Source organism: Podarcis filfolensis, assembly GCF_964270895.1.
Source record: "Podarcis filfolensis genome assembly, chromosome: 4".
NCBI lineage: Eukaryota > Metazoa > Chordata > Lepidosauria > Squamata > Lacertidae > Podarcis > Podarcis filfolensis.
The window spans coordinates 26,579,855-26,606,059 of NC_139607.1; the positions used below are offsets into that span (position 1 = coordinate 26,579,855).

At 40.4% G+C, this 26,205-nt stretch overlaps 2 protein-coding genes across 14 annotated transcripts in view; both read left to right on the forward strand.

Moving 5' to 3' along the window:
* The window catches only part of ATP11A (ATPase phospholipid transporting 11A), a 109,865-nt gene extending 100,776 nt beyond the window's left edge, over positions 1 to 9,089 (forward strand). For 2 of the 5 annotated variants that reach the window (XM_083610493.1, XM_083610494.1), the window contains exons 29-30: positions 3,157 to 3,261; positions 4,629 to 9,089. In XM_083610493.1, coding sequence (XP_083466619.1) covers positions 3,157 to 3,246 — 90 coding nt within the window. In that variant the 3' untranslated portion in view covers positions 3,247 to 3,261; positions 4,629 to 9,089. Of the gene's footprint in view, positions 1 to 1,397; positions 1,487 to 3,156; positions 3,262 to 4,628 lie in introns of all 5 variants that reach the window. The other 3 variants (XM_083610491.1, XM_083610492.1, XM_083610495.1) reach the window with 2 other exon arrangements.
* A 3,402-nt stretch (positions 9,090 to 12,491) lies between these two features.
* Positions 12,492 to 26,205, forward strand: part of MCF2L (MCF.2 cell line derived transforming sequence like) — a 116,942-nt gene continuing 103,228 nt past the window's right edge. For 4 of the 9 annotated variants that reach the window (XR_014547214.1, XM_083610468.1, XM_083610478.1 and 1 more), the window contains exons 1-2: positions 13,497 to 13,841; positions 17,190 to 17,379. Coding sequence is in view for 6 of the 9 variants with exons in the window: in XM_083610468.1 (XP_083466594.1) it covers positions 17,211 to 17,379 (169 nt within the window). In the remaining 3 variants the exon portion in view is untranslated. The other 5 variants (XR_014547213.1, XM_083610481.1, XM_083610476.1 and 2 more) reach the window with 4 other exon arrangements.

Below are 26,205 nucleotides of genomic sequence, written 5' to 3' on the forward strand. Positions count from 1 at the left end.
AAGATACAAAGCTTTTGCAGCACTGAAACAAACACTGCCATCAGTTAGCCGGTGGTTATACATAGTAAATAAATTGCAAGCCAGGATGTTTAAGATTAGTAGGCTTGCCATACGTCAGGAAAATTCCTGACATGTCCTTTATGGAAAAAGAAACAGCTCTGAAAGCTAAAAATCACTAGCTCAACAACTTTGTGGGTGTCAGAAATTTTACTTTTTGAAATATGGCGACCCTAAGATCAGAGTTCTTAGCCAGATTAAAATACCAGTATTTGGAGAGGGTTTGGGGGGCAAGGGAAGGTATTCTGATATCAAAATTTGGGATAAATGTTTCCATGCTATTCAGTAGTAGCAGACAACATGGTGGACCACAGCCACTCGCTTGGACTTCAATCATCTGTGTCACTGCTACTTACCAACACAATACGAACACACTGGTGGTGTAAATCTGCCGCTCCGACTGGTGTATTTGCACCACTCTGGCCTTGCCCCTTCCCCTCCTGAATATCATTGCATTTCTCCAAAGCAGCCTGACTTGCAAGGCAAAAACCTGACACTGGAATTTAAGCAAAAATGTAATTCCAGATATAGTTGCAAGTTGAACCATGGTTGTTCAGCAGAAGCCACTGGATCAGTCTATGTGTTAATTTAACACGTTCACCAAATTTGCCCTGCCAAAATCATCCCCACCCAGTATTGAATGCCTTGAGTGAGTTGCCTTCTTGTTAATCCCCAGCTGATGATTTTAGAGAGATCATCAATATTTAGATATTATGTAAAAGAAGTATTATGCTCGCCTGTATAATCCACATCGTACTGACTCTTATGTAATAATCTGAATGACCTAATTTTTAGTAATCATAACTGGACCATGGGAATAGCTTGAAGTTCAAAGCGAAGAACCAAATTAGCGTACTGTAGCCTGTAAAAAAAAATACAGGAATAGTATGGAAATAATTCAGTATGATTAGGAAGCTGAACAATCCCTTAGCATTTTGACAGTTGCCCTTAGAGTTATGGTAGTCACCTAACAGAAGCTGGTAAAAACTATTAACACACTGGATGTCTGTCTACTTGAGCAAGACATCTAGAAAAGGGCATAGTAAGGGAACTATGTGCTGTGATTTTAAGCAGTCTGGTATTGCAAGTTTTAAGTGACAACTCTAATGGGTGGAATAAGAACTGTCTAGTATTTCCTTCCTAGGCAACTTGTTGCTTGTATTTGTAATATGCACTAGAAAGCCTTTAGCGTTTAATCAGATTTATTCCTTGTGTTTCTTCTCTTCCCTCTCCCAATATGCTCCTGTCTTCCAACCTCCTTTTCCTAAATAACTGCTACCTTGCTTTAAACTGTAAATGATGTACACGGGTACTTTCTTCAACCTTCTGGGGGAAATCAGACTAAACATCAGTGCCTTTCTGTTGAGCAGTCCACCATCTTTATGCTTTCTCAGACTTCAAGCAGTCTAAGTTTCTAATGGAGCAAAAGGTGATTTTCCCCCCTCCCTTTCTGCATGCTTGGCCATTTCGTTCAGAGGACTTTAGAAAGTGTGTCCACAGTTCATATGACGTTAGTCATACTTCATATCCAAACTGTACGTTAAACCTCTTGGTACTTACAACACGTTCTGTCGACATTCCCTCTCTTCGCTTTTCTAAAAGTATCTGTATACCATAAATAGTTATGTGCACTTAACTGGTCATTCCTTGTATGTGAATAGCATAATATGCATTGCAAGAACTGTTCATTTTAAGTAATGATGGTTCTTGATAGATCAATGCACATTGTGCTTGCATTGTGAGTTGCAATCACCTCAGTGGACTGTTTGTCAGACACAAGTGTGATGGGAGCTCCTGAGCAATTGGGTAGTTCAGATGTACACAAGTCTGGTTAGATCTTGAGGCTTGTGTACACCATCATTACACATGTCATTTTGCTGTTTTATTTCCTGGTCTGAGGCAAACCAAAGTTTGAGACTTCATTCACACCTGCAAACTATGGTTTGTGCTTTTCCTGCAAACCCAGATCAGAAACCAGGGTAGTTTGTACATGACCTGGTTTGAACTTAGAAATTTAACTGTATTCTTCAGCTTTTCTCTTTCCATTTTAACAAACTCCCAATTCATTGTGTTTCTCGCTTTATATTCCTCTATCACCTCTATGTGGTGAGCAAGATCACTGTTTCATGACTCTGCAGGGTGTGGTTTTTTTAAAAAAAACAACCCCTGACTTTTTAAAGTCTTCTTTTGCTGTTGGTGTTTTCAGAATGTTTAATATTGGTATTTGTGCAAACTGCTTTGGGATATTATAATCAATGAATCTGCAAAAGCTTTGGAGGAATCTGTCTCTTTTGGTAAACTACAAGCCAAATCTTGTTTCTGTTTTCTGTTTCAAGAGTCATGACCCCAGTCACAATATTCATCTAATTTGAATATTTAGCTGGTGATAAGGCATGCATTCTTTCATTTCAGCGTATGCCTACTATACATAATTATCCTTATTTTGAATTACAGATTTGTTTTTATGTGTTAACTTTTCTACTTAATTCTTCTTTCCTCCTCTTTAACATTAAGACTCTTAGTGTAAACTTGATGCCAGTTTCAAACTTTCATACTTGAAGAACACTGAGTTGCTATGCCCTTTCCTCATTTACATGAATCTGCTAAAAACCTCAGAACGTTTTCCTTTAATTAAAATGTCAAGCAGTAAATATGAAACAATGTGATAAGAGTTTAAATCCTGTGATGGTGGTAGTTAAATGATACATATAGGGTGACCTTCATATTGGCCTTTACACGGACATATTAGAAGATTACCTCCTACTTAAGAAGTTAACTTCTCCAGAAGTAGAAAGGGACAGTCCATTTGCAACTGGGACAAATGTTGTAGGACTTTAAGGCTGTTGCAAACAATAATCTCAAATGCACTTTCCCCCCATTTCCACTGTAAATAGGACACGGGGGGTCTGAAATAATATACATCTGCTAGTAAACTCTAATACAATAACTGCTTCTTGTTCGTTTGTTCATTTCTTATTAACAGTGTTGATGATTTGGCATATGTTAGCCATCCTAACACTGCAGTTGTTATTTTCCTCTCCAATACCGCGAGATGTCCATATTGAGCAATAGTCTCAGTGTTTTTCCTCATCCTTGCAGAAGAGTACGAAACATAAAACTGCCCTTAATGCACTGGCGAACAACGATGGGCCACTCCTTGAAGGACCCCTTTCTGCTTCCGAGGCATAATTAGATCATTGATAGGTAACAGTATTGCACGTGTTACCGTTTGGTAATTTCTGTTGGTGTGCTGTGGTGTTTTCAAAGAGAAAACTTCTTCCTCCAGAGTTTTTGCTGTGCCTTATTAAATTAAATACAATCACTACAGTTTTTGATATCGTAGTCTGTTCTCAATGCATTTCAGAGCACAGGTAAGTTTTGGGGTTTTTTTTGTGTAGTATTTTGGGTGTGTCTTCAGGGAAGGTTGAGATTTAGAAGCTGCATGTTTTGTTCTGATTATTTATTTTTTTACTCTGATTCTAATAGGATTTATGTGCATGGTTGCAGCTTTAATTAAATATGAATTGTAAGCTGTTTTGTGTCAATCGCTATTCTTCAAATGAGATTCAGTGACTAAGCATAAGCCACAAGTATTTGGATTCAGATTAAATTAGTAACATTGGTTTGAGCAGAATTCAGAATCCCATTTGCCCCCCTCGAATATATCTGCATAATTTCCAAATATCATGAATCCATGATATTGGGTCCTGCCTTCTCAGTGCCCTGTCTTTTACCTTTGGATGTGGAAATATGATAAAGCAAAATTTCAAACGGCATCAGCTTTTAGCCTGGCTAAACAAATGTAAGGCAAAGGCTACAGACTCCCAAAAATTGGGGGAAAGCAGATGCACAAGGGCACATATATCTGCTAGAGTCTTCATATCTCCCCACAGGGAACATTTGCAACTTGGTTTTTTACAAGTCACAAGTATTAGCAAGAAGCAAAAGTATTTCATCTCAGCCACACATTTATTCAAAGATAAAAACAGCCCTCAGAAAAGGAAGTGCTTTAATTTCCAAAGTGACACAAATGCCCAGATGATTGGGATTCCTAAAATAGCTTCTATAAAGTAACACGCTCCATGGAGATCAGGAGAGTGTATTCAAATTCCCATCTGTTCTGGTGCAGAATAGCCTTCCGGACATTTCCTAAATACAGGCTAGGAACAGTAAGGACAGTATAAATTAACTTATCAATTTAAATTTATCTGCTAGCTACTGAGAAAAATATCAACCATATCAGTCATTCCAAATATCAAAAGATTATCAGACATCCAAAAGGCAGGATAAAAAGTGGTTCATATCCGAGTATCTTATTTCTCCTAAGCAAAATGTTAACAAAAAGTTGTTCTGTATGTAAAAGAAGACGAAATTGTGAATTAAAATAAATTGAAATTATTCCTCTGTTGAGGCTGTGTCTGCATTTTTAAATGAGCCAAACAGTGGCGCTCTATTGGCAATTTATATGTCTCCATCTGGCCATATTGCCCCTATGCTAGGTACCACCTTAAAGCCTTTCAGTTAATTACTATGATGACAGCTTCATAACCTATTACTTGTTTTCTTGGCAGAATAAATCAAGCCATGGTCGGGACCATTTTTCAGAATTCACACCTCTTGCCTCTCTGAAGAGTCCAAGATACAGGAGCAATGACTGCAGAAATACCCCAGCAAGAAGGTCTAGTTCTCATTCTAAAAAAACAATGTTTACGCATTGGAGAAACTATGATTATTCAGTACTCCCTTCCATCTTTGGCTATTCCAATAATAAGCGTTGTGATTCCAGTGCCAGGTACTACCACAGGGGTTCAGGTCTGGAAACATCCCTATGAGAGATCACCAACTCAAGCCTTTAAGAACTAGCAACTATTCCTCCCTCTCATTCCAACCCCCGCTCCTACTACATCTGCAAATGACCATTTAACAGCACTGATTGAAATTTTGCTGGCTTTAACTGTCCGATGTAATAGTCTGACAAACTGGATCAAAGAGCATGGAGTACAAATCTTTCCCAGGAGTCTTGCCCTTCCTTATTATGTTCTAAACTGTTGAAGCAATGGATTTTTCTACACAGTCTGGCACTGTGAGGATGAACAGCACTGTAATTTCACTCCATCCTGTCAAAAACCTTTATATGTTTATTGACTCCCATCATCTCTTTTCCTTTATTACTTGAAAGAGTCCTGCTTTAGTCAAACGTCCTCTTCTGAGATCAGTGGTTGAAATTTTGTCAGCCCTCTAACTAAGCAACGGTCTCAGACCCCCAGTGAAAGTCGCTGAGAACATATTTCATAGGTGCTGTTTCTGACTGGTGTTTGTCTTTTCTTTGCTCTCTCTGTAGAACAAACTGGTGTTTCCTCTGTGCAAATCTGCTTTCAAGAAACACTCTCTAATATCCATTTTATTGTAAGTCACCAAGTAGGCCGTCTATGTGTGATTTTAAGACCCAGCACCCTTCCCCACACTTTAGACCAATACAGTTTTACTTAGACTGCCTACAGACCTTTGGGAAGTCAAGCTGGCTAGCAAACGAGTGAAGTGGCCACTGTAGGTATTGAGTTGAAAATAATTACTGAATTTAAGAATTTAGTCTTAGAAATTTAAAGAACGAACCAGTATTCTACCATTCTGCTACCTCTAAAGTAGAGTACGGATGTATTAGGAAGTGCTTTGCTACCCGAAGTTTTTTTTGTTTTTTCCCCCTGTTGTGGAAAGGAAGTAATTGCTTCCATAACAGCTCAACTAGATAATACTGTATTTTAAATGCTGGTTTTTAATTTTTGATTTGAACTTTGAAAGGGAGACGGAGACAGAATGTTTAACAGAATGTCTACTTAGTGACTACTTATATTTGGTAATGACCACTAGGTTAAGTTTCCCCCTTCCTCCTCTTTGAATGTGAATGCAACCATTCTTCAGAAAAGAAAAAATATGTGCATGATTATGCAAACGCTTTATCTGTCGTTTTAAATCATTACAGCCAGCTTGTACTTCGGCTCTATTCGTGGCTCTAGTTTTGCTGTGTACTGGTTTTGATAATAGCATACACAGATCAGTTCTGTTTCTTTTCTCCCAGTGTTTTATTTAGGGTGTCAACTTTGCCGAAGGATTACTTGATAGGGAAAAAAAGTTTGTGTGTGGAAGAAAATGCACAGGTTCTCTCTCTCGCCTTCCCTGAACAGAGATTTGGGGGAGATGGGAACATAATGCTTTGAAAGGCAAATTGTGAACATTTTATTATACCAAAGATTACAGAGACAGAGAATCTGATGGTAGTTCCCATACTTCTCAAGTCTCACCCCCCCTCATAACGCACAACATCTCAGCATTTGTCATTTAAAATGAAGCACTTTCCATTTCCAGTGTTGTTCACATACTGATAGTAATATACCGGAAGTTAATATTTATTTGACATTACATACTTGAATGTCTAGTAGAAATGTCCCCTACATAAAACACTGGTTACAAATATATATTTTTAAAAAATTAACTTGATGTGAGTATTGATTTTATATCTGTAGTAGTGACAAATCTCCTGTTCGGGTGTAGTTAACAAAATTATTTTTAATGGGTTTTTTAGAAATCTTAAAATTGCCTTTGCACTGAAATATTTTTCAATACTGTAGCTATTTATATATCTGTTATATGCATACATTTGTTAACACAACATTTCTATTGTTTTTTAATTGTATGTTTTAGAGAGTTTTTTTATACCTATGAGTTTTGGATCAGAGTTTAGCTTATAGTGGAATTGTGGTTGAATGTTGAAATTCTGATGAATGTTAAAATTAGAAATAGGTTTGTTGTTTCAGAATCATCCAAAGCTACTGATTTTTTTAATAAAAAGTTTGCTTTTTTTGCTTTTGCTTGTGAATAATAGCTTTTAATGTGTTACATTCTGCTTACAACCAGCTGCTGCTATCTACTATTCTTACATTTTTATTCCATGAAGCTTTCTACAAGTTCCTTGTTTTTGTTTTGTTCATTTCCATCTTTTTAGCCTTAAGTAAGAAGACCCTTTGCTTGATGATTTGAAAATGCTGCATTCCTGCTCTGCCTACTAACAAAAATGGTTTACTGCAATATTCTTGCATCTCAACTGTTTCCTAAAAAGTGAATGATCTTTCAACAGGCTGAAATATTTAATGGTAGTTTTTTTTTTTAAAGAAAACAAACACTTATGATTGATTGTATTGCATTAGAAGGAGAAATCATAGAAACATAGAATTGTACAGTTGGAAGGGACCCTAAGGCTTGTCTAGTCCAACCCCTTGTAATGCAGGAATCTCAACACCCATCCAGTTTGAAACCATACCAGACCCTGCTTAGCTCTGCAAATGTGCTAGCAGTTTTATTGCTGCACCACTAGGAGGATATTTTTGAATTTAAAGGAGGAATTCTGCTTCCATTAAGCAATCAGAGCTTTAAAAATACACTGTTTAAATGGGGGGAAAAGAAAGGCTCTATAGGCCTTCATTTTCTTTCTGCAATAGATGTACAGGTGTAATACAGAAGCTAAACTAGTAGGCCTTAGATATTCTTGTGCATAGCAATTTGGTGCAGACATGCTGCAAAGGATGAGAAAACCTAGGACCTTCCAGATGTTGCTGGAACGCAACTTCCGTTATTCCTGAACATTGGCTATGCTCATTGGGACTGATGGGAGCTGGAGTCTCAACCACATCCGAAGGGCCACAGGCTGGTCACTCCTGTTCTACATATGAGGATTTGCCCAGCTGAATAAATGACTGATGCTGTCAGTGGTGAGGCATAACCTAGATTTACTCCATTACCCTTGGAAGATCAGAGTGTCTGAACTGTCGGAATTTGATCATCTGTTCAGCAATGTGCTTGTGTCACTGTTGGTGATGGATGCAGAGGGTTTTTCATGTGCATTTGGGGACCAAGTGAGAGAGGAGGAAATAATTCTAGAAGGATGATCAATGTACAGAAACATATTTCCATGCACCCAGCTGGATTAGGAGAATTAGTCAGGCGCAACAACCAACAATCAATAGTAGCGTTGCGACCCGAGTCAAAAATGTAAAATTGATAGAAATTTATATGAAATGGAAAACTCCATTCCGTGTCACACAAATGGCCTTGTCTGAATTGTTCAACCTCTAATGTGAAAACGTTTCAGATGCTTTCATAAATGTGTTGGAACTGGAGGGCATCAACCAAATATTCATTAAGACTAAAACATATACATCCATTGAAACTACTTATTCTTTAGAGTAGCTAGCAGTAATATTCAGATAATTTTGATGGCCCTCAGTAATTATTAATTTATTCATCTCTTTAATATACAGTATACCATTTATTCACTTGCTTGCATCAGCCTATTTATTCCACTGTAATGCAAGTATCAAACGAAGGAAACTGCACTTGTTGGTGATATCAGCGAGATCATGTTGAGAAGCTTTAATGGAATTCTGTCAAAGTATTATAAGAGAGAAATGTGTACATGATTGTACATTGCACAATTGCACACTTCAGTTTATACAGCTTTACCTTTGTCGAAAGAAGTACGGAATTTTAATTGTACATTGTGTCTGAACAAAATTCTGTCTTGTATGCACTATCAATATTCTTTCAGTCTGTAATGTGTAATTGGCAAAAACAAACAAACAGCTTTTTGGGAATGGTGGATCATAGTTATCAGTGCATTAATCATTAAAATATCTTTACTCATCAGCACCAAATACTGACATGTATTTTAAATGGTATAATGATAGGTGCACTTATCTGATGATAATTCAGCCTTCAAAACTACTGTTTAGACTAAGCTATAACACTTCATTAACTGGATCAAAGCAGTCTCAAATACTAAGAATATAAATAAATATAAATATATATGATATACATGTGCATTACTGTAAAGTTTATTTTCAGTGCTGTTTTTAAACTTTCTTTTCCGTAAATACCTAAACATGAATTCTTTATATTAATATTTTTGAACTTTCTGTAGATTGTATAAAGCAGTAGATGTTTAAATCTGCTTGCAATAAAATAAAATTTGCATATTTGTTTTGGAGTGTGTGCTTGTTTTTACTGAGCAAGGTAAGTCATTTAGAGGAGAAGAGGGAAATATATTCAATTCAAAATGAAAATGTTGCATTCAACAGACATTTCGATTTCTAATTGCAGTTTTGCCCATTTGTTTATACACTGCAGGCATATAGTTCCACATAGAGAGTTTCTGTTAGTGCACCAACTATGGGAGCTTTCAGTTAGTCACATTAAATCTCAAAACGGTGTGTACAGTGCTAGATTATTTTAATTCCCCATGGTGGTTGCTTTTTAACCAGTGAAGATGTGAGAATGCTAATTCCTGCACAGGGCAAACTTTCCTATACGGACTCACACATTATAGCAGGATTTTCAGGACCCAAAATCAGCCCTAACTTTGGATGAAGAAACTCAGAGAGAAGATGTAGGTGTTATGAACAGACTGAAAGAAGAACTACTTTAAGCTTCATATATAGAAACACTTCTGTTGTCATAACAATGAAATTTAGTTCCTCTTGATGTTCTTGTATGGACTAAAATCATAGCATGTCAAGAAAACAGCCCACTGCCGTATGTTAGATTGTGATACCTTAAAATCTAGCCGCTTGGGGGGACATGGAATTTGTTTTTTTTATCTGTGACATGACAGGGAGTGGCTGCCTCCATTTAAAGAATGGCAATTTGTATTAAGAACAGGAACAATGTAAAGAGCAGAAACCCTCTGAAAAAATTCAGTGAACAATGCAAGGTGAACAATGCACAATGAAAGCATCCTCTGCAAGAGCCCCAAAAGGCTGCTCACTCAAGACGTTCCCTTCGTGAGGGCGGGTTTTTCATGATCACGAGCACCCAATAATTGATGCTGAAAAAACAACCACCTGTAACACCTCCATCATTCTGCCCGGACACTGAGGTCCAGCACCGAGGGCCTTTTGGCAGTTCCCTCGCTGCGAGAAGCCAAGTTACAGGGAACCAGGCAGAGGGCCTTCTCGGTAGTGGCACCTGCCCTGTGGAACGCCCTCCCACCAGATGTCAAAGAGAAAAATAACTACCAAACTTTTAGTAGACATCTGAAGGCAGCCCTGTTTAGAGAAGCTTTTAATGTTTAATAGGTTATTATATTTTAGTGTTTTGTTGAAAGCCGCCCAGAGTGGCTGGGGAAACCCAGCTAGATGGGCGGGGTATAAATAATAAATTATTCTTATTATATAACCTTTGAAGAGGTAGAATTTTGTATTATCGTCTTGAGTTAAGACTCCATGCCTTGAACTTTCCTTTGTTCTGCTTTTCAGTATCAGTTGTACTCTATGCAGCCAGCAATAAAGAAGCATGTTGGTTTGTCTGAAGTGAGAAGTAAGAATTAATTCATTCTGCAGTTGTGATTAGCAGAGCAGGATTGGGTGCTTATTGCTAAAAGGGGAAATAAAGCGATAAAGTGATCTGAAAAAATATTTACCATAAGTTACCCTTTATTCTTTTACATTACTCACATAGTGGCTCCCCCCCCCCCTTATTTTTCATGAGTATTTGATGGCAAAGGATGAAAACAGCCCTAGAGGAACAGAAACACTGCTTTGTGTACACTACTTTGTGTACACTAGATGGTTCGCCATCTAGGCTTTAACTCTGGTCTAATTTCTGATTTTATCAGTGTGCACGGCTCAGCATGAAACCTTTTCAGGCTTTCTGGGCAGAAAATCAAACCAGCAACCAGTAAAACATTTTTTCCAAATGCTTTCCACAATTAGTTTCCAGATGCTTCTATAACAACCAGTTAAAAAGCTTTCCATTGGTTGTCGAACAGGAAGTAAAATCTAAAGGTCAGAAACAAGACTAGCAAGAGGGTCCTTCAAGGATGAGTTAACAAACACATCCTAAAGTATTTATTTTGTCTCTTCCCTACTTTTAGGGGACAAGAAAGCTTGCTTTGTTCTGCATATAGTTCTCAGCATCACTTCTCCTAAACACTTGACTATAGTCACATTGTCATCTGTTCTTACTCTATCTAACCCTTATTTCCCCCCCGAATCTATGGTGTCAATGACACATGGGTAAAACAGACTTTTGAGAAAGCAAGCTCTGCACTAGTTTTTAACTAGTGTAAACTGTTTTATTTGTTCTCATCCGCTTGTGCACTGTATCCTTATTCTTTCCCCCTGGTGTTCACACTATTTTTTGTGTTGTTAATTTGACCTTTATATAGCTCATTATGTACATTAACACACACTTTGCATGGTGAAGGCTAGAATTGGAAGGTCGCTGCCTTTCCATCCCTCTGGTCTGGACCTCACATTCTCTCTCCTAGTTTTTTTTTGGGGGGGTGAAATTGTCTGGTGTATTGTTTCCCTCTCTGCTCACCCCGAAATAAGCCACCTAGACATGTGGCTGACAAGGAAGGCTAACTGCAGTATGAATTGGACACAAGTTACCATATAGCACTTGTTAAGTTGTGGGTGAACATATCAGATGACACAGCGATTCTTCAAACAGCTCTTGTTTATTCACAGGCCAGAACAGAACTGAACTGAAGGGTTCAGCCAGCCTGCTTATATAGAGCTCCACTAGAACGCAACAGTAACCATTTTCTGTAACTATCCAATCACTGAACGTCACTTTCAATCCCTTATTTGCATATGTGGACCTGAGTGAAAACTAACTACAGTACCCCCAAGCTGGCCCAGGGTGAGAACTTCAGTATATAACAGCACTCTTGCAGCCAGGCAAGCTCACTGGAAGACACTTTTGCCCACACATCCCCTCAAACCACTGTGGCTTCAGGCAAGAACTCAGCTCTTGACAAAAACTTTATTTTGTTTCAGAGACATAGAGACGGATATATTCAGAGTAGACGTGTCATGTAAAGTGTTATGTTGAGATAGTGTGTGTCTGCACACATATGCATGCACACAACTCTCCATTTACACAGCACAGTCCTTACCATTGTGATAGGCATTTTGAGGTCTTAGATATATGGTAATGTTCATAAGTGTACCAACCAAGCACATACATAGATCAGCACAGGAAGACTGACCTGGAACCATTTTGATTCCTAAACTGAGCAAATGTTTTCTCTGCAGGGTCAAAGTGGGAAACCTCCCCATTGTCTCTTTCTTCACAAATCCTGTCTTAAGGGCACATTTAATATATGAATAGGGTGTGAGCCTGTGACCTGGCCCAGGAACGAAGTATTTATCATTACCAAAGACTGGCCAGGCTCCTCAGGAAATCAAATCAAGTAACCTGCCAGACAGGAGACAAACAATGACAGGAGAAAAACAACATTCAAATTTCTGTTTTAGGCCGCCTTTTTTGTGATGTAGGTGTGATGTATATTGAGGGTGGTCTTAGGTTACACCCCTTCTGTGATGTATGTATGATGTTTCTGGGGGTGGTCTTGATCTACAGGGTGGGAATTTCAAAAGTCTTGGCCTTGCACGCCATTGTTCTGGGTTCCTCCTCCTTTCCTGCGGGTGAGGGAGCACCCTGTTGCAACAGATCAATAAAGATCAAGCTTACTAGCTGCTTTGCTTCTCAATATTCTCTAGTTGGCCCCTGTTATTTTCTTGGACAGATGGAGAACCTACAAAGGACACTATAAGGGCTCTTGTGTTCCCCATAAGGGGAAAGGGCAATTTTTGTTTACAACACCATGTTTACTCAGAAGAAAGCTCTGTTGAATTCAGCTCCCAGGTAAACTGAGGTTTGGCAGGGCTGATGCTACACCTTCGGAACCGAGGCTTTGTGAGCGCAAAAGAGCAGCAGCTGCCCAGACGGAAAGCGGGAGGGAAGCTAGAATAACGGGTAAGAAAGAAGCAGAAGCAAGACCGAGATGTTATTCAGGTCTGCTCAGAAGTACGCGCGGCTGAGTCCAGCGGGGCTTACTCCCGGGGGCGGGGAGCAGGTACCAGGACTGCAGCCGCCTAAGCCTGACTCCATCCTGCAAAAGGAGAAACAACAGGGAGGGAAGAGCCGACGAGCCGAGCACAGGGCTACTTCCGTTTTCCCACCCGCTCAGGTCCCTTTTTTTGCTCAGTGCAGCGCATCCTCCTCCTCCTCTTCCCCCACCGGCAACAAAGGAGCCCTGGGCACCCCGCTCCCCTTCCTGCCCGGAATAGCGGTGGGCTGGAAGGAGTGGGCGGCGCTCGGCTTGCATGCAGGCAAGGCTGAGGAGGTGAGGGGCGCCGCCGCCGTCGGTGCTGCTACCGCTTTCCCGCTCGCGCCAACTCCACGCGGCGTCCCGGGCTGCCCCGGAGAAAGAAGGCAGGTCCTCCCCGCGCCGTAGGCTGGAGAGGAACTTGCGGCTGAAGGAGGGCGCGGCGAAAGAGGAAGACTGGTAGGCGAGGAGGGAGCACCTGGCCGGGGAGCGTCGCAGCCCTCAGAAAAAGCAGCAGCAGCAGCAGCTGCATCCCGGCCCTGGAGGTGAGCGCGAGTCATGTGCTTTGTGTGTTTGTTTGGGTTCAGGCGGCTCCTCCTTGTCAAGCGGTAGCCGGGGGGTGGGTGGGTGCGTAGGGGAATGATTTGAATCCCGGCTGCTCCCGCCTTTACCGGCTCTCCTGCTCAGTGCACGTTAGTCTGGGGGTGGGTGGGTGCTGTGTTTGTTTCCTCGCCCTCCTTTGCTGCGAAAGAAAGGTGAGGAGAGGTTAGCTGCAAAGCGGCTCTTCCCGCGCCCTCACGCCCCGCCGGTTCCTTTGTGAGTTTGGAGAGACTCCCAGTTTTGCTTCCAGAGCACCGGCTCGTCGATGGGGATTGGAGGCAAGGGCCGTAGCCCTGGGGTAAGAGAGGGCTTTGCCTTGCATGCAAAAGGGGCCGGGTTAAATTCCCTCAGGCTCTGTCTTTCCGTAGGCCTGGGGGAAACTCTTGCCTTGAAACCCCTAGATTGCTCCTGGCGGTCTGCAGAGACAATATTGGTCTGGCGTGGTATATGGCGACTTGCTATGCACCTCTTTCATCCGCTTGCTCGTAAGTCCCACTAAGTTTAAAAGGGACTTTCCTACCTTAGTAACTGTGAAAAGACTGCTTCCTGAAAGCAAGAGTGAGTTGTCCACCTGTAATGTCCATTGTTGTGTATTGGAGGGAATTAGACCAGGTGTGTCTTGCCATGTCATAGATGTTGGTGCTGCCGTGAGAAAAGATGCACTTGCTGAAATTCCTTTTGCTTACACAGCAGCTGAAAGGCACAAGGACAGACACCTTGGACTCTGTTGTGTGTTGCCCTTCCTCTTTCACATTTATTTATTAGCCATATCCCGCACTTCATCATAAGATCTCAGGACGGTTCCCAAGATATGTTTTTTCTATCAACTTTAATGTCCCAGCTGCAAGTGGGAATATGAGAATGTATTTTAACAAGTTTATATAACTATGTTAGAAACTGAGCTGGGAGCTAAATGGCATCTTAAACCTAGGTTACCGGCGCAACGATGAAATGTCTAGGCGAGCTTTTTTTATAACAAGAATACAGAGCTGAAAATGAATGAACTGCAGCTAAAATATTATGTTCATTTTTCACATGGTCTAGTCCTTCCCCTGCCCACCCCCTTAATATCCTTAGGGGGGTCTTTTCCCCAGTCTTCAGAGAGTAGCTGGAAGTGGGGAGGCAGAAAAAGCTCCTTTCCTTCCACTCTGAAGGTTTAATCTGAAATCTTAGGCACAGTACTGCATTCAGGAACTGCTCACGCTAATGAAATTCCCTGTTGCAAAATGCGCCTAGAACAATGGGAGTTTCGAACACTGTTAGATACTGCTTAGTCATCAACACGAACAAGCTGTTTACATGAAACAGACATTAAAATTGCCAGGAAAATCAGATGTTAAAAAAACTTAGGGAACCTTAAAAAAAATCAGAATAGAAATTAAATTAGTAGTTTCAAAAATGCACATTATAAAATAAAATTACATATTAAAATACACATCAGATATACATGTCTGAGTAGGCCTAATTAGAGTTGCATGCTTCAGTTATTGCATATTGGTATAAATTTGCGGTGGCTGGTGTCCATTGGAACTGGGAATATGGAAGGTAGAGAAGCCAAGAACAGGTCTTGGGAACTTCCTAAAAAATGTTCAGCAACTTTCGGGGTGTTCTGGTTTTTACTTTTTGAAATATGGCAACCCTAAATCAGAGTCAACAAATGGCAATCTGGGGAGCAGTGGAATGGGATGAAGCGTGTACAGCCATTGCTGCATAAAAAGCCTTCAATACCTGTCAGCCAGGTATAAGTTGTATACAGCACCTACCTGGATGGCATTCTTGGGCAGCCTTCTTGCCGCTGAAGCACCTTGTTTCAGGATCCTCTAATGGCAGTAGCATTGTCTCTTCTGTACTTTTTACTGGGTCCTTACCCTCCCCAGAGACATAGGGTGGATATTAGCACCACAGCCTAAAAATATAATTTATAACCATGGATAGTGAAAAAGCCCAAACCTATGTTATGTTGCAAGTTAAGTTCCACTGTATTTAACAGAGTTTACTCCCAGATAAGGTGTGCAGCCAGGCATACTTACTTGCGAGTAAATTCCATTAAGCACAACGGTGCATACAATATAACCCCATTAAATTTAAGCAATTGTTGAATTGATTATCTTGGTCTTGTATTAAAAAATGTACATTATATTTAAAGAAAGAGTCCTGTATTAAAAATCTATTTTTTTCTTCTTTCATAGAAGTAAATATTACAAAGAGATGGCAACCAGTAGGGTGAAGAGATATCATGTAATAACAATCTCTTTCAGGTTAATTGCTCCCTTTTTTCCTGTGTGGTTGGGAAAAAATGCCATGTCTCAATTTAATTCGCAATTACATTTTGCTTCGAGCTACTGAAGTTCTCTTGAATTGTTCCACTGGAAATTGTATACACTTTTCCATGTGTTTTCCAAATATGTGACTTTTTAGTAAGGTGCACAATAATGCAGGCTGGGGGAAGGTATAAACTTGATATCTTTAAATATTAAAGTATATTTCATACCCCTTAAAATTCATATCCATTTAATTTTTACAAAATTATGTGGTTTAGTTTGGTTGGATTTGTGAAGCCTTTGTAGTTCCTCAGAACCCTTTGGACAGCTCACAACATATAACATCAGTACCCATAACCATAAAAATACAGTATTTCAACAGCTAAAAACGAGAATCCCCAAACCTTAAAATAATCTGCAAGCAGCAAGCCAACAGCAGAATAGCCTTGTTCCATATATGCCCTCTGGAAGAATTTTTAGTTTTATTTGTCAACTAGATGAATAAAGTATTCATAGTAAACAGCCTGCCAGACTTTCCTGGGGGGAGAGTTCTAGATGATGGTGCTGCTACTGGAAATGCCCTTGGCTATATATGGCTTTTAGTTTGTCACCTGGTTAAAAATGGATGAAAACAGGGAATTTAATGCATTTTAAATGTCTTCTGTCTTGGGCAAAATTCATCTCTGCCGAGAATTTGTGCAATATGGGTATGTTATCGCTTTCTTGGTTTTGGAGCTGTTGCTTTTGAGACACAGGCTGCCAGAATGCTGAAAGACCCAGGATTTCTTTTAAAAAAACTTTTATTTATTTTAAAAAGCCTCCTGCCCTCAGCCTGATGACAAGTTTCTGAAAGGAAACCAAAAATAAAAAAGTACTCTGACTGGTAAATCATTATCCTTTTTTCATTTATTCAGAAGTAAACCCTATTCAGTTCAGTAGGATTTACTCGCAGGGAAGCAGACATAGGATTGTGGCCTCTGTGACTTTTGGCCTGATAATTCTTCAGAAAATTGAACATTTAGGCTAATCATTGCCAGCTATCTCTATAATCCTGGCAGGTTCAGCTTGTGAGAGGTGATTTGATGCTTCTCCATATGCCAGAAATCATTTTCTGAGAAGGAATGTTACATTATGAGATAATATATACAGAATTACAAAGGGCAAAATTATCAGCAGCTTGGTCTTTTGTCTAAAAACATTTGCACATATTAAATATTTGTTAGGCCTACAGAATACGCAAAATCTGTATTCCAGTTTTTTAAACAGTCCCTACAAAGTGGCCTCCAGTTTAGAATTAGGTGATGTGTTGTACTTTACAAGTTGCAGAAGACCTGGGGACATGAGCATGCTTGTGGAAGAAACTTTTTTTTCTTTTTAAATTGTAGGAATTGAAGTAAGATACTTTCATGTCTAATTACTGGAGGTTTGTCCTGTGTAAAGAAAATGGAAGTTGCAGCTGTTTTTCAAAAGACAATCAGCCTAATGAAGGGAAAGAAGATATGGATCACCACATTGTGGTATCGGACATCATCCGGCTTGTGCAAGATAAGCAGAAGATGCTGGCAGTACAGCCAGGTAAGGCAATCTGTGCTACACCTTAGAAACACTTTACAATAAAGCCAGTCTTCCTCTGTGTCATATATAAAGTCACAAAGAAAATGGGCAAAGGAGGGAATACATTTTTTAAAATGTTGCTAGGAAACTCAGTTCCTTTCCTCCCACATCTTTGACCCTGTGGCCTCTCACACTCACCTCTATATTCCTATTTCTCCTATTCATATAGAACCGGCACAGGAGAGGGGTGTTTATGACAGAAAAAGTGTTAAGAGCAGGAAGGAGGTAATTTGTTAACAAATGTGTGATGCTGTGCCAATAGCTTTTCAGCCTGCGTGTAATATGTGCTCTCTCACCTGTGTTCTCTCACTTCTGTGTCTCCAATCAGCACATCCATTTCCTGCTTCTGCAAAATGTTTTGTGATAAACTTATCTTTAGATTAGCATTTGCATCTTTTCATTGCATCTTAGAACTTCAGAACTTGCTTTCAATACGGTTATTCAGCTAATGTTTGATACTTTATAGCTAGGGTAATTAATTTGGCGTGCAGTAGACATGTTTCTGGAAAAATAGTGAGTCTCCCCCCTCCCAGTTGTCTACCACTTTGCAGATGTTTCCTCCCCCCCCTCCATTTATGCCATACACTGCAACTAGCTACTTAGAGCAAAAGGGTTGTCTGGTTTATTCAATGTAAGCAGATTTTAGTTTCCTGAAATCCACCATGAACATTCTGATTGTGAGCTGACAATAATACTGTCCAGAAACTCTAGGATGTTAACGTTGAATCAGACTCAAAACTGGAAGTATTGCACAAGGACACTAGCCAGGTTAATAAACTGTTTGAAAACAACTGAATTAAAATATCCTGGGATATTTTGCACACGTACCTACCCGCCCCGCCCCCAAATGATAAGTGGCTAAATTTGGAAAAAAATGCTTTAGGGAATCTGCTTAGTTATCTTGATTGCACAAACAGGCTTTTGAGTTTGCTGCAATTCCTGTACAGTTCAGAAATACTTGGTGGTGAAAATAGCTAGCAATGGATGGATACCATATACTGGAAGGACGTTATAGGATTCTGGTGAATAAAGTCATCTACATTTGACGATGTAAATTTGCAAGAGAAAAATCCATTTCCAGGTACCAAATGTTCAGGTGCAGAGTGAATGCACATGGGGGCCAGAGGGATCAGGTTCACATCCCAACCTAAAAACCCAAATGAAATAATAATTAAACCTTTACTCATTAGAAAGCCTCCGTAGGAAGCCTCTGTACTGAACATGGATATAAACATTTCTTTTTCATCACTGCAGATATTTAATTAGAAAAGGAATAATAATAATAATAATAATAATAATAATAATAATAATAATAATATATTTATACCCCACCCATCTGGCTGGGTTTCCCCAGCCACTCTGGGTGGCTTCCAACAAAATATTAAAATACAATAGTCGGTGTGACATTAAAAGCTTCCCTAAACAGGGCTGATTTCAGATGTCTTCTAAAAGTCTGGTAGTTTTTCTCTTTGACATCTGGTGGGAGGGCGTTGCACAGGGTGGGTGCCACTACCGGGAAGGCCCTCTGCCTGGTTCCCTGTAACTTGGCTTCTCGCAGCGCGGGAACTGCCAGAAGGCCCTCGGCACTGGACCTCAGTGTCTGGGCGGAACGATGGAGGTGGAGACGCTCCTTCAGGTATACTGGACCAAGGTCATTTAGGGCTTTAAAGGAATGCCTTGCTAAATGTACAAAAATAAGAAGATGTTTTGTGATTGGGAAACAAAACAGTTAAAAATTGATAATAGGATATTAATTGGGCTTATGATGGAAATACACCAAGAAAAATGAGAGCATATCAATCTGTAATAGCTGCAGTTAGATGTCACAATATAACCATGGTTTATTTTGATGGGAAGGAGCCTCTGTGAGCCTCGGGCTTGGGTGCCTCCTCCCCTCCTCCGTGGCATGACCCCAAGGAGGACTTCAGAAGCTTTTGCTTCTGTTTTTGATTAGCTGCAGCTTGTCATTTCACCCATACCTGACAAACTGTGGTTAATCTTAAACTATTGCCAAACCATGGTTCTGAAGCTACGTTGTTTCAATAAACCATAGTTCAGATTAACCACAGGTCAGGTTGTGTATAATGCTAAGTTGGAGTTATTAAAAAGGAAAGTAAAAGCTTCAGCTGCACTGAGGAGAAAATACAGGGGGGAGAATATGGTTTATCATGTCCAAACACAGCCAGTATGTGTGTCAGTTGTTCAACTTGTTTTAAAAATGCAAATTGTCACTTTATACATTTATGTAAATTTCATTTCACAGCTGCTATGTTCACAGGCTCTATAAATCTTGAGCAATTATATTTATGAGTGGGGGGGGGTGAAGACAGTCATCAGGCAAGCTGGGTTAAGATTGGGGGGGAAGTTCCCCTCAGTTTGACATCCAGCAGAGCTTTCTTCAGCAGCACACTGCTAGAAATGGTAATTCTGCACTCCAGCAGGTGTTCTTTAATTATCTTGGAACAGATTCAACTTAGCTTATTATCAATATAGTAGTCATTTTAATAATGTGGAAATTCAAATGAGAAAGGAAATCACACACCCTGGCAGAAAGTCGTCTGTTATGCATTACACATTTTGCTAAATCCAGTTATCAAGTACAGGCTTCATTCATTAATCCCATACTGCCTCCTGAAAATCAGGAGTATATCACAGAATCTTAGAATTGTAGGGTTGGAAGGGACACAGAGGGTCATCTAGTCCAACCCCCTGCAGGTGCAGAACTTGGATTTTCATTTTTTTGTGAACTAGTGATACGTAAGTAGTAATGCTTCCCATTTAAGTTACCCAAGATACAGGTTTTTATTTCCTAAAATAATTAAATGGAAGGCAGCTCGGATGAAAATTGTAGTTTTCATTGTTTTTAGTTAACTGCTTTGACCATCACCACTTAATTTTACCCTTAAAGGGTGTACTTAAGTAAGTGGAAAGTTTTACTGCTACATTTTGTGCTGATAATCAAATCTTTAGGATAGCCTGGCTCAACATAATAAATATGAAGTGAGGTATTCAAAAAATATTTTATGTTGTGTTTACTGCCAGCTTATATCAAGTTACGTGACCTTTTTTTTAGGAACTGACAGTAATTTCCCTGAGGAGACTTGCTTTACTTGATACTACCTTGGAATTAACCTTGGCTTTATTTAGTATTAGATTAGCTAACTATACTTCAAAGGAGAACCCCGCAGTACTTTTTAAAATGTGGTTTTTAATCCACATTTATATGCTGCAGTACCAGTTAGCCCAGTATACTAACTGGAGTATGCACACCATGGCTTAAACGATTGGGGTGTGTGTGAATTTGGACAATCGGAAGAAAGCTTTCCTCAACCAGATGAATGTAGACCAAGAATGTGAAAACATAGGTTTCTGTTAACTTCAACACACACGGTTCAGGTATTTTTTGGAACTGACATTAATTGACCTGAGCAATCTTTACCTGGAGATGCAAGTGATCTTGGTGGCTAGGAGTACAGTGGTACCTCGGGTTACATATGCTTCAGGTTGCTTACGCTTCAGGTTACAGACTCCGCTAACCCAGAAATAATACCTCGGGTTAAGAACTTTGCTTCAGGATGAGAACAGAAATCATGCTCCGGCGGCATGGCGGCAGCAGGAGGCCCCATTAGCTAAAGTGGTGCTTTAGGTTAAGAACAGTTTCAGGTTAAGAATGGACCTCCGGAACGAATTAAGTATTTAACCCGAGGTACCACTGTACCTATTTCTAGCTATGGCTCCTGTTGGGCAGGTATTACTTGGTTACTGTATTCTGTACTTTGCATGGCTTCTAGATTGCAACATACTCTACCTGGGGCTGCCCTTGAAAGCAATTCGGAAACTTCCAACTGGTCCAGAATGCAGCAGCTAGCTTGTGGTCTGTGGTTCCATTTAGAATTTACTTAACCCCTTTTTCTAAAACATTTGCACCGGCTGCAGTTCTTTTCTGGATCCAGTTCAAGGCACTGACATTAGTGTTTAAAGCTTCAAATATCTGAGGTTTCCCTACAAACTCTCAAAGTGTTCAGAGGGACCTTTCTTGATAGTTCCACCTTTCTTGGAGTGCTGGAAATGTTGCCCTGGGAGAGGTTTTTCTCTGTGGGCGCCCCTAAATTGTGTATTTCCATCCCTGCAGAGGTGCATCTAGCGCTTCTGCTGTATGCAGAAGATAGGCCTCTTTACTCCCCTTGGCCTTTGATACTTTCCTCTTCATTTTAAAAGCAAATTCAGTGGCTGAAATTGGTAGCTTATCTCCCTCATCTGATTCCTGGTGAGAGGTCTCTGCACAGACATGCTTCAAAGAAATTAGAGCAGTGATGCTTTTATAGCCATTGATTAAAATGTCTGTTTTGTGTCTGTCTGAGGTAATTTGGCAGCTTCTGGGTTCTTCTTGGTTTTGTGGATTTATGTCACTGGTATTTTGTGCAAGCCTTTTGTGGAGAGGGGAGATTTTCATTGGGGTTTGGGCTGTGGCAATGGGGAGGCTAATCACCCTGCCTTTGTCGTTCTGATTTGGGTTGGCAGGCTCTTGAGTTCCTGAGCTTTTTTGTGTAAAAAAACCCAAAACAACTATTCACAAAGGACTCGTCGGAAATGGATTGCTATTTTATGGCTTTGAAAGAAAAATAAATTGAACTTGGATACAAAACAGAAACTGTTACATTGACATAATCAAAGACCTAGAAGTCGGGTATTTTCAGATAATAAAGTGGACAGAGCACAGAAGGTCTGGAAGGTGCATTTCCCCCCGCTTCTGTCAAAGGAATTGTTTTCTTTATTTTTATTTCCACATAGGCCTTAAAATCTATGTGGACAGAATGTTTCTTACCATAGGCCTTGATGGCTAATTCCATGTTTTCACCAGTCGACACTGCCCCATGTATTTCCAGTTTATGTTTATAAAAACATAACGCAGAATCCTAATTCTTATAAACCCTGATTCGTGCAGGGGCTGCGTTCTAGGTCATCACTCACAACAACAGAGCATACATAAATTCCCTCACACATGAAAGTCGCATATCAAGGGAATGTCTAGGCTAGCTGGAATCCTTCTCCCTTCCGTCAGGAAAATATGGAAGATTGTGTGGAGGAAGTTCCATGATTTGAGCCCCCACCCGCAGTTTTAAGTGGTACAGTCAAGACCAGGGTTTTCGAACTTGTGACCCTTCAAATTTTGTTGGACTCCAACTCCCATAATTCTTGCTGGCTAGAGCTGAAGGATGCTGAAGACGCAACAAGTTCTGAGGACTACGGTTCCCCAACCCTGGTTTAGAACAGAAGGCTCAGCACACAATATCTGGTTTTGGTGAGAACCAGCCCAAATAATCAACCATGGAAGGATTAAAACATATTGGTTGTGTACATTTTATTTCAATGACTGTTTTAGAAATTGTATGGCGGTTTTCTTAGTGCCATCTAACCCACCAACACAGATGAGATGGTGAGATATTTGGTGTATGAACCCTTACTCCCCAGTAGGTGTTGCTGTTGAACCAATGTCGCAGGCTTGATGATGGAGACATGACTGGGAGTTTAAAACAGGAGGGAAAGGAGGACTTTAATTACTTATAGGAGTTGGCAGTGATTGTCAAAGCAGTGTATATACCACCTAGGGGGAGACAGAAAGCCTGGTGAGCAAGTCCTTTCCCCTTTAACTCTCCCTCTTTCGCCATCTGAGCAACAGACAAACGAAAAACATGCAACAAATCATATGACTTCTAAACGTAATACGTAAAATAGAATTGAGCCATCAGCACTTTTGAACAAACTGGATGTTACTTCCCGAAGTGAAATATGCCTGGTTATTAAAGTGTCCAGTAAATCTCTTTTGAGTGAATGAGGATTTCACTGTGTGAACTCCCTCCTCTGTGTTCTGTTTCCAAGGAAACCACTGCACTGCAAAGGGACTGCATGAAGTTGAATCTGTCAGTTATGCTGCTTGTTGGTTATGTGACTGCAGGTTTGGGATTTAGTACTTGCACTTGCACTTTTTCTTTTCCTGCTTTAGTCATGTGGTGGATGATACCTTCCTTAAACTTTATGAAGTAAATCTCTGTGGTGAAATAGGATTGCGCTTTTGAAGAAAGCTTCAGGAAAGGTTAGTCTGATTTCCTGGGGCAAGTGTTGGTTGAAAATACACACTCCTCTAATTCCCCCTTATAAATAATGGAAAGTTAATGTTGTTAGTATATAGAACCTGAGTTTGGAGAGTTATTGCATTTGCCTCTTAAAAGGGTTTTGATAGGTAACATCAAATGTTGGGATGGGATAGAGATTCGTGTTTATTGTGATTTTTAGCTTCCACGTCAATGTTTCCTGAACTTGCAGTTGCTCCTTAAGATTCAATCTAACCCTGTGTGAATGATAGCCAAATTAAAGCTTTTGAAGAAGATTAATAGCATGGACTTTTTATTAGCAGTATTAAAAAATTCTGTGGAGAATCATTATTATTACAGCATGTGGCACTTTAAGGAGTGTTGTAATCCAACAAAAACACAAGTCCCTGCCTCAGGGGAGTGTTTAATCTGAAATCAACAGTGAAGAAAACAATGTCAGGGCAGAGAGAGTGAGAGAGAGAGAAAAGATAGCAAGGGATGGATGTGAACAGTTTCATGTAGATGAAGTTGGTTACAGATGGGAGGAATTAATACATGTGTGTCTGTTTTAGTAATATTCTGTGTGATACTTTTGTCATGAAAGGACTCAGAACTTATATTTATGTACTTACCTTTATTAAAGTAATTTTTATAATGTAATTGTAAAATATACCACTGTTCTAGTGGCAAAGTGTGGAGATTTTCTACGTTTCATTCATAAAAGGCAATTTTAAAGGCTTGGGTAATCTACCCTGGCTTGTTTTCCAAGTAGGATCATGGCCTTAATGACCCTCTGCCCATTAAGACAGAGAGACAGACAGCAGATAACTCCATCGTCCATTCCTTTTAAAGTCTTAATCAAAGTCACCTGCATAAGACTTAGAAGAAGGATGGTCAGAGTTTGCCTGTCTAAGCTGTGCTGATCTAGACCTTGTAGGCCCCTGTATTCTGAACATGAATCTCACATTCTCTTTGCATTGAATGAGGATGCAGAACAGCAAAATGGGCATAGGGATTGAAAGTGCAGAATTCTCCCTTCCCATGGCCTCTCTATCCAAGCATTCTTCTCCCAGGTGCTCACACTTCCAGTATGAGGAGGCAAGTACTTGTGCGAGGGCAGACAGTGCCTGAAGGTAGAGAACCTATAGGTGATAAGGGGAGCAGTCTATACTGTTTACATTCAATACTTCTGGTGTTTAAAATTGAGATACACATCCCTTTCTATGTGATGGGAGTAGAGCTGGGCAATAACTAGTTTTCAACATTGCAGTAGTCTAGAACATTGTGATATACTGTGATACATCACAGTGCCTGATATGTCTGTATATTGCTATGTACAGTGGTACCTCAGGTTACATACGCTTCAGGTTACAGACTCCGCTAACCCAGAAATAGTGCTTCAGGTTGCTTCAGGATGAGAACAGAAATCGGGCTCCGGCGGAGCGGCAGCAGCAGGAGGCCCCATTAGTAAAGTGGTGCTTCAGGTTAAGAACAGTTTCAGGTTAAGAACAGACTTCCAGAACGAATTAAGTTCTTAACCCGAGGTACCACTGTAGAGGCATTGGCTGGCTTCACAGTTTTTTCTGCATCGTGCCTGCTCTTGTGAATCCCTGCCCCATTGCACGAGGCAGGGAACACCTGAACTGGCAGAGTTAACCAGGACTGCAGGAATCAAGAGAAGCATTGGCTTCACGGTTTTCCCATCATTTTGATTTTTGCATAGTGCACATACACAAAATGGTAGGCAGTTATCCTATAGAAATAAAAGTACAGATCTATTTATGCTCTTTTCCCATAAAACATCCTAAAGTGATTTAGAAAACCCCATCAGCAATTAAAAAAACAGATATAAAACAATTTCAAGTCCAATACAAATGCCAGTCTGGGATAAAAATAGCCAATTAAATAAAGAGAGGTAATGACTAAAGGGAGACAGTTGGGTGGACACCCCATGAGTTTCTATCTAGTTGCCCTTCACTAACATTAATGATAAGGGGACTATAGGAATGACTTCTTGCATTTTTGCTTCTGGTGTGTGATTGGGCAGAGCTACTGTATGTGGGATTATGAATGAATGCCTTTAAATTGAAAGCCCCTTTAAATGTAACTGTAGGTGTTTCAGTAGTAATCTTGCTTGGTTACACGAGGAATTGCAGATGTGAACACATTCCTGTTTTATTTATTTGAAATGGAATCTGAGAATATTCCCTCAGGAAGCGAGACCCAGATCTCCCAGATCCCCGTTTAATTCTGTCCAGTGACCACCAGTAGCCTTGTTAAAACATTGATTGAACCAGTAAATTCCATGGGCTCTCTTATATAATATGTCAGGGAACTGAACACAGAGGGGAAAAACTACCCTATAAGGCACACCGGCCCTAGGACGCACCTAGTTTTCAGGGGGGGAAATCAAGGGAAAAAATATGATTTCCCCCCCACAGCTCTGGGAGCAGCGGACAGGCGGAATTCCCCCACCTCATAGAAAAGCCCGCAGAAGCCGTGCACCCTTTAAAGAGTGTGCGGCTCCTGCGGGCTTTTCGACCCAGCTTGTGGGGCTGGCGATGGGGGGAAGCGCTGCTTTCCGCCACCGCCAGCCTCCAAACCAGGTCGGAGAGTAGCGCGAAGGCGTTGCGCGCCACCCTGCTGCCCCCTGATCCTCTGGGGCTGGCGATGGGGGGAAGCACTGCTTTCCCCC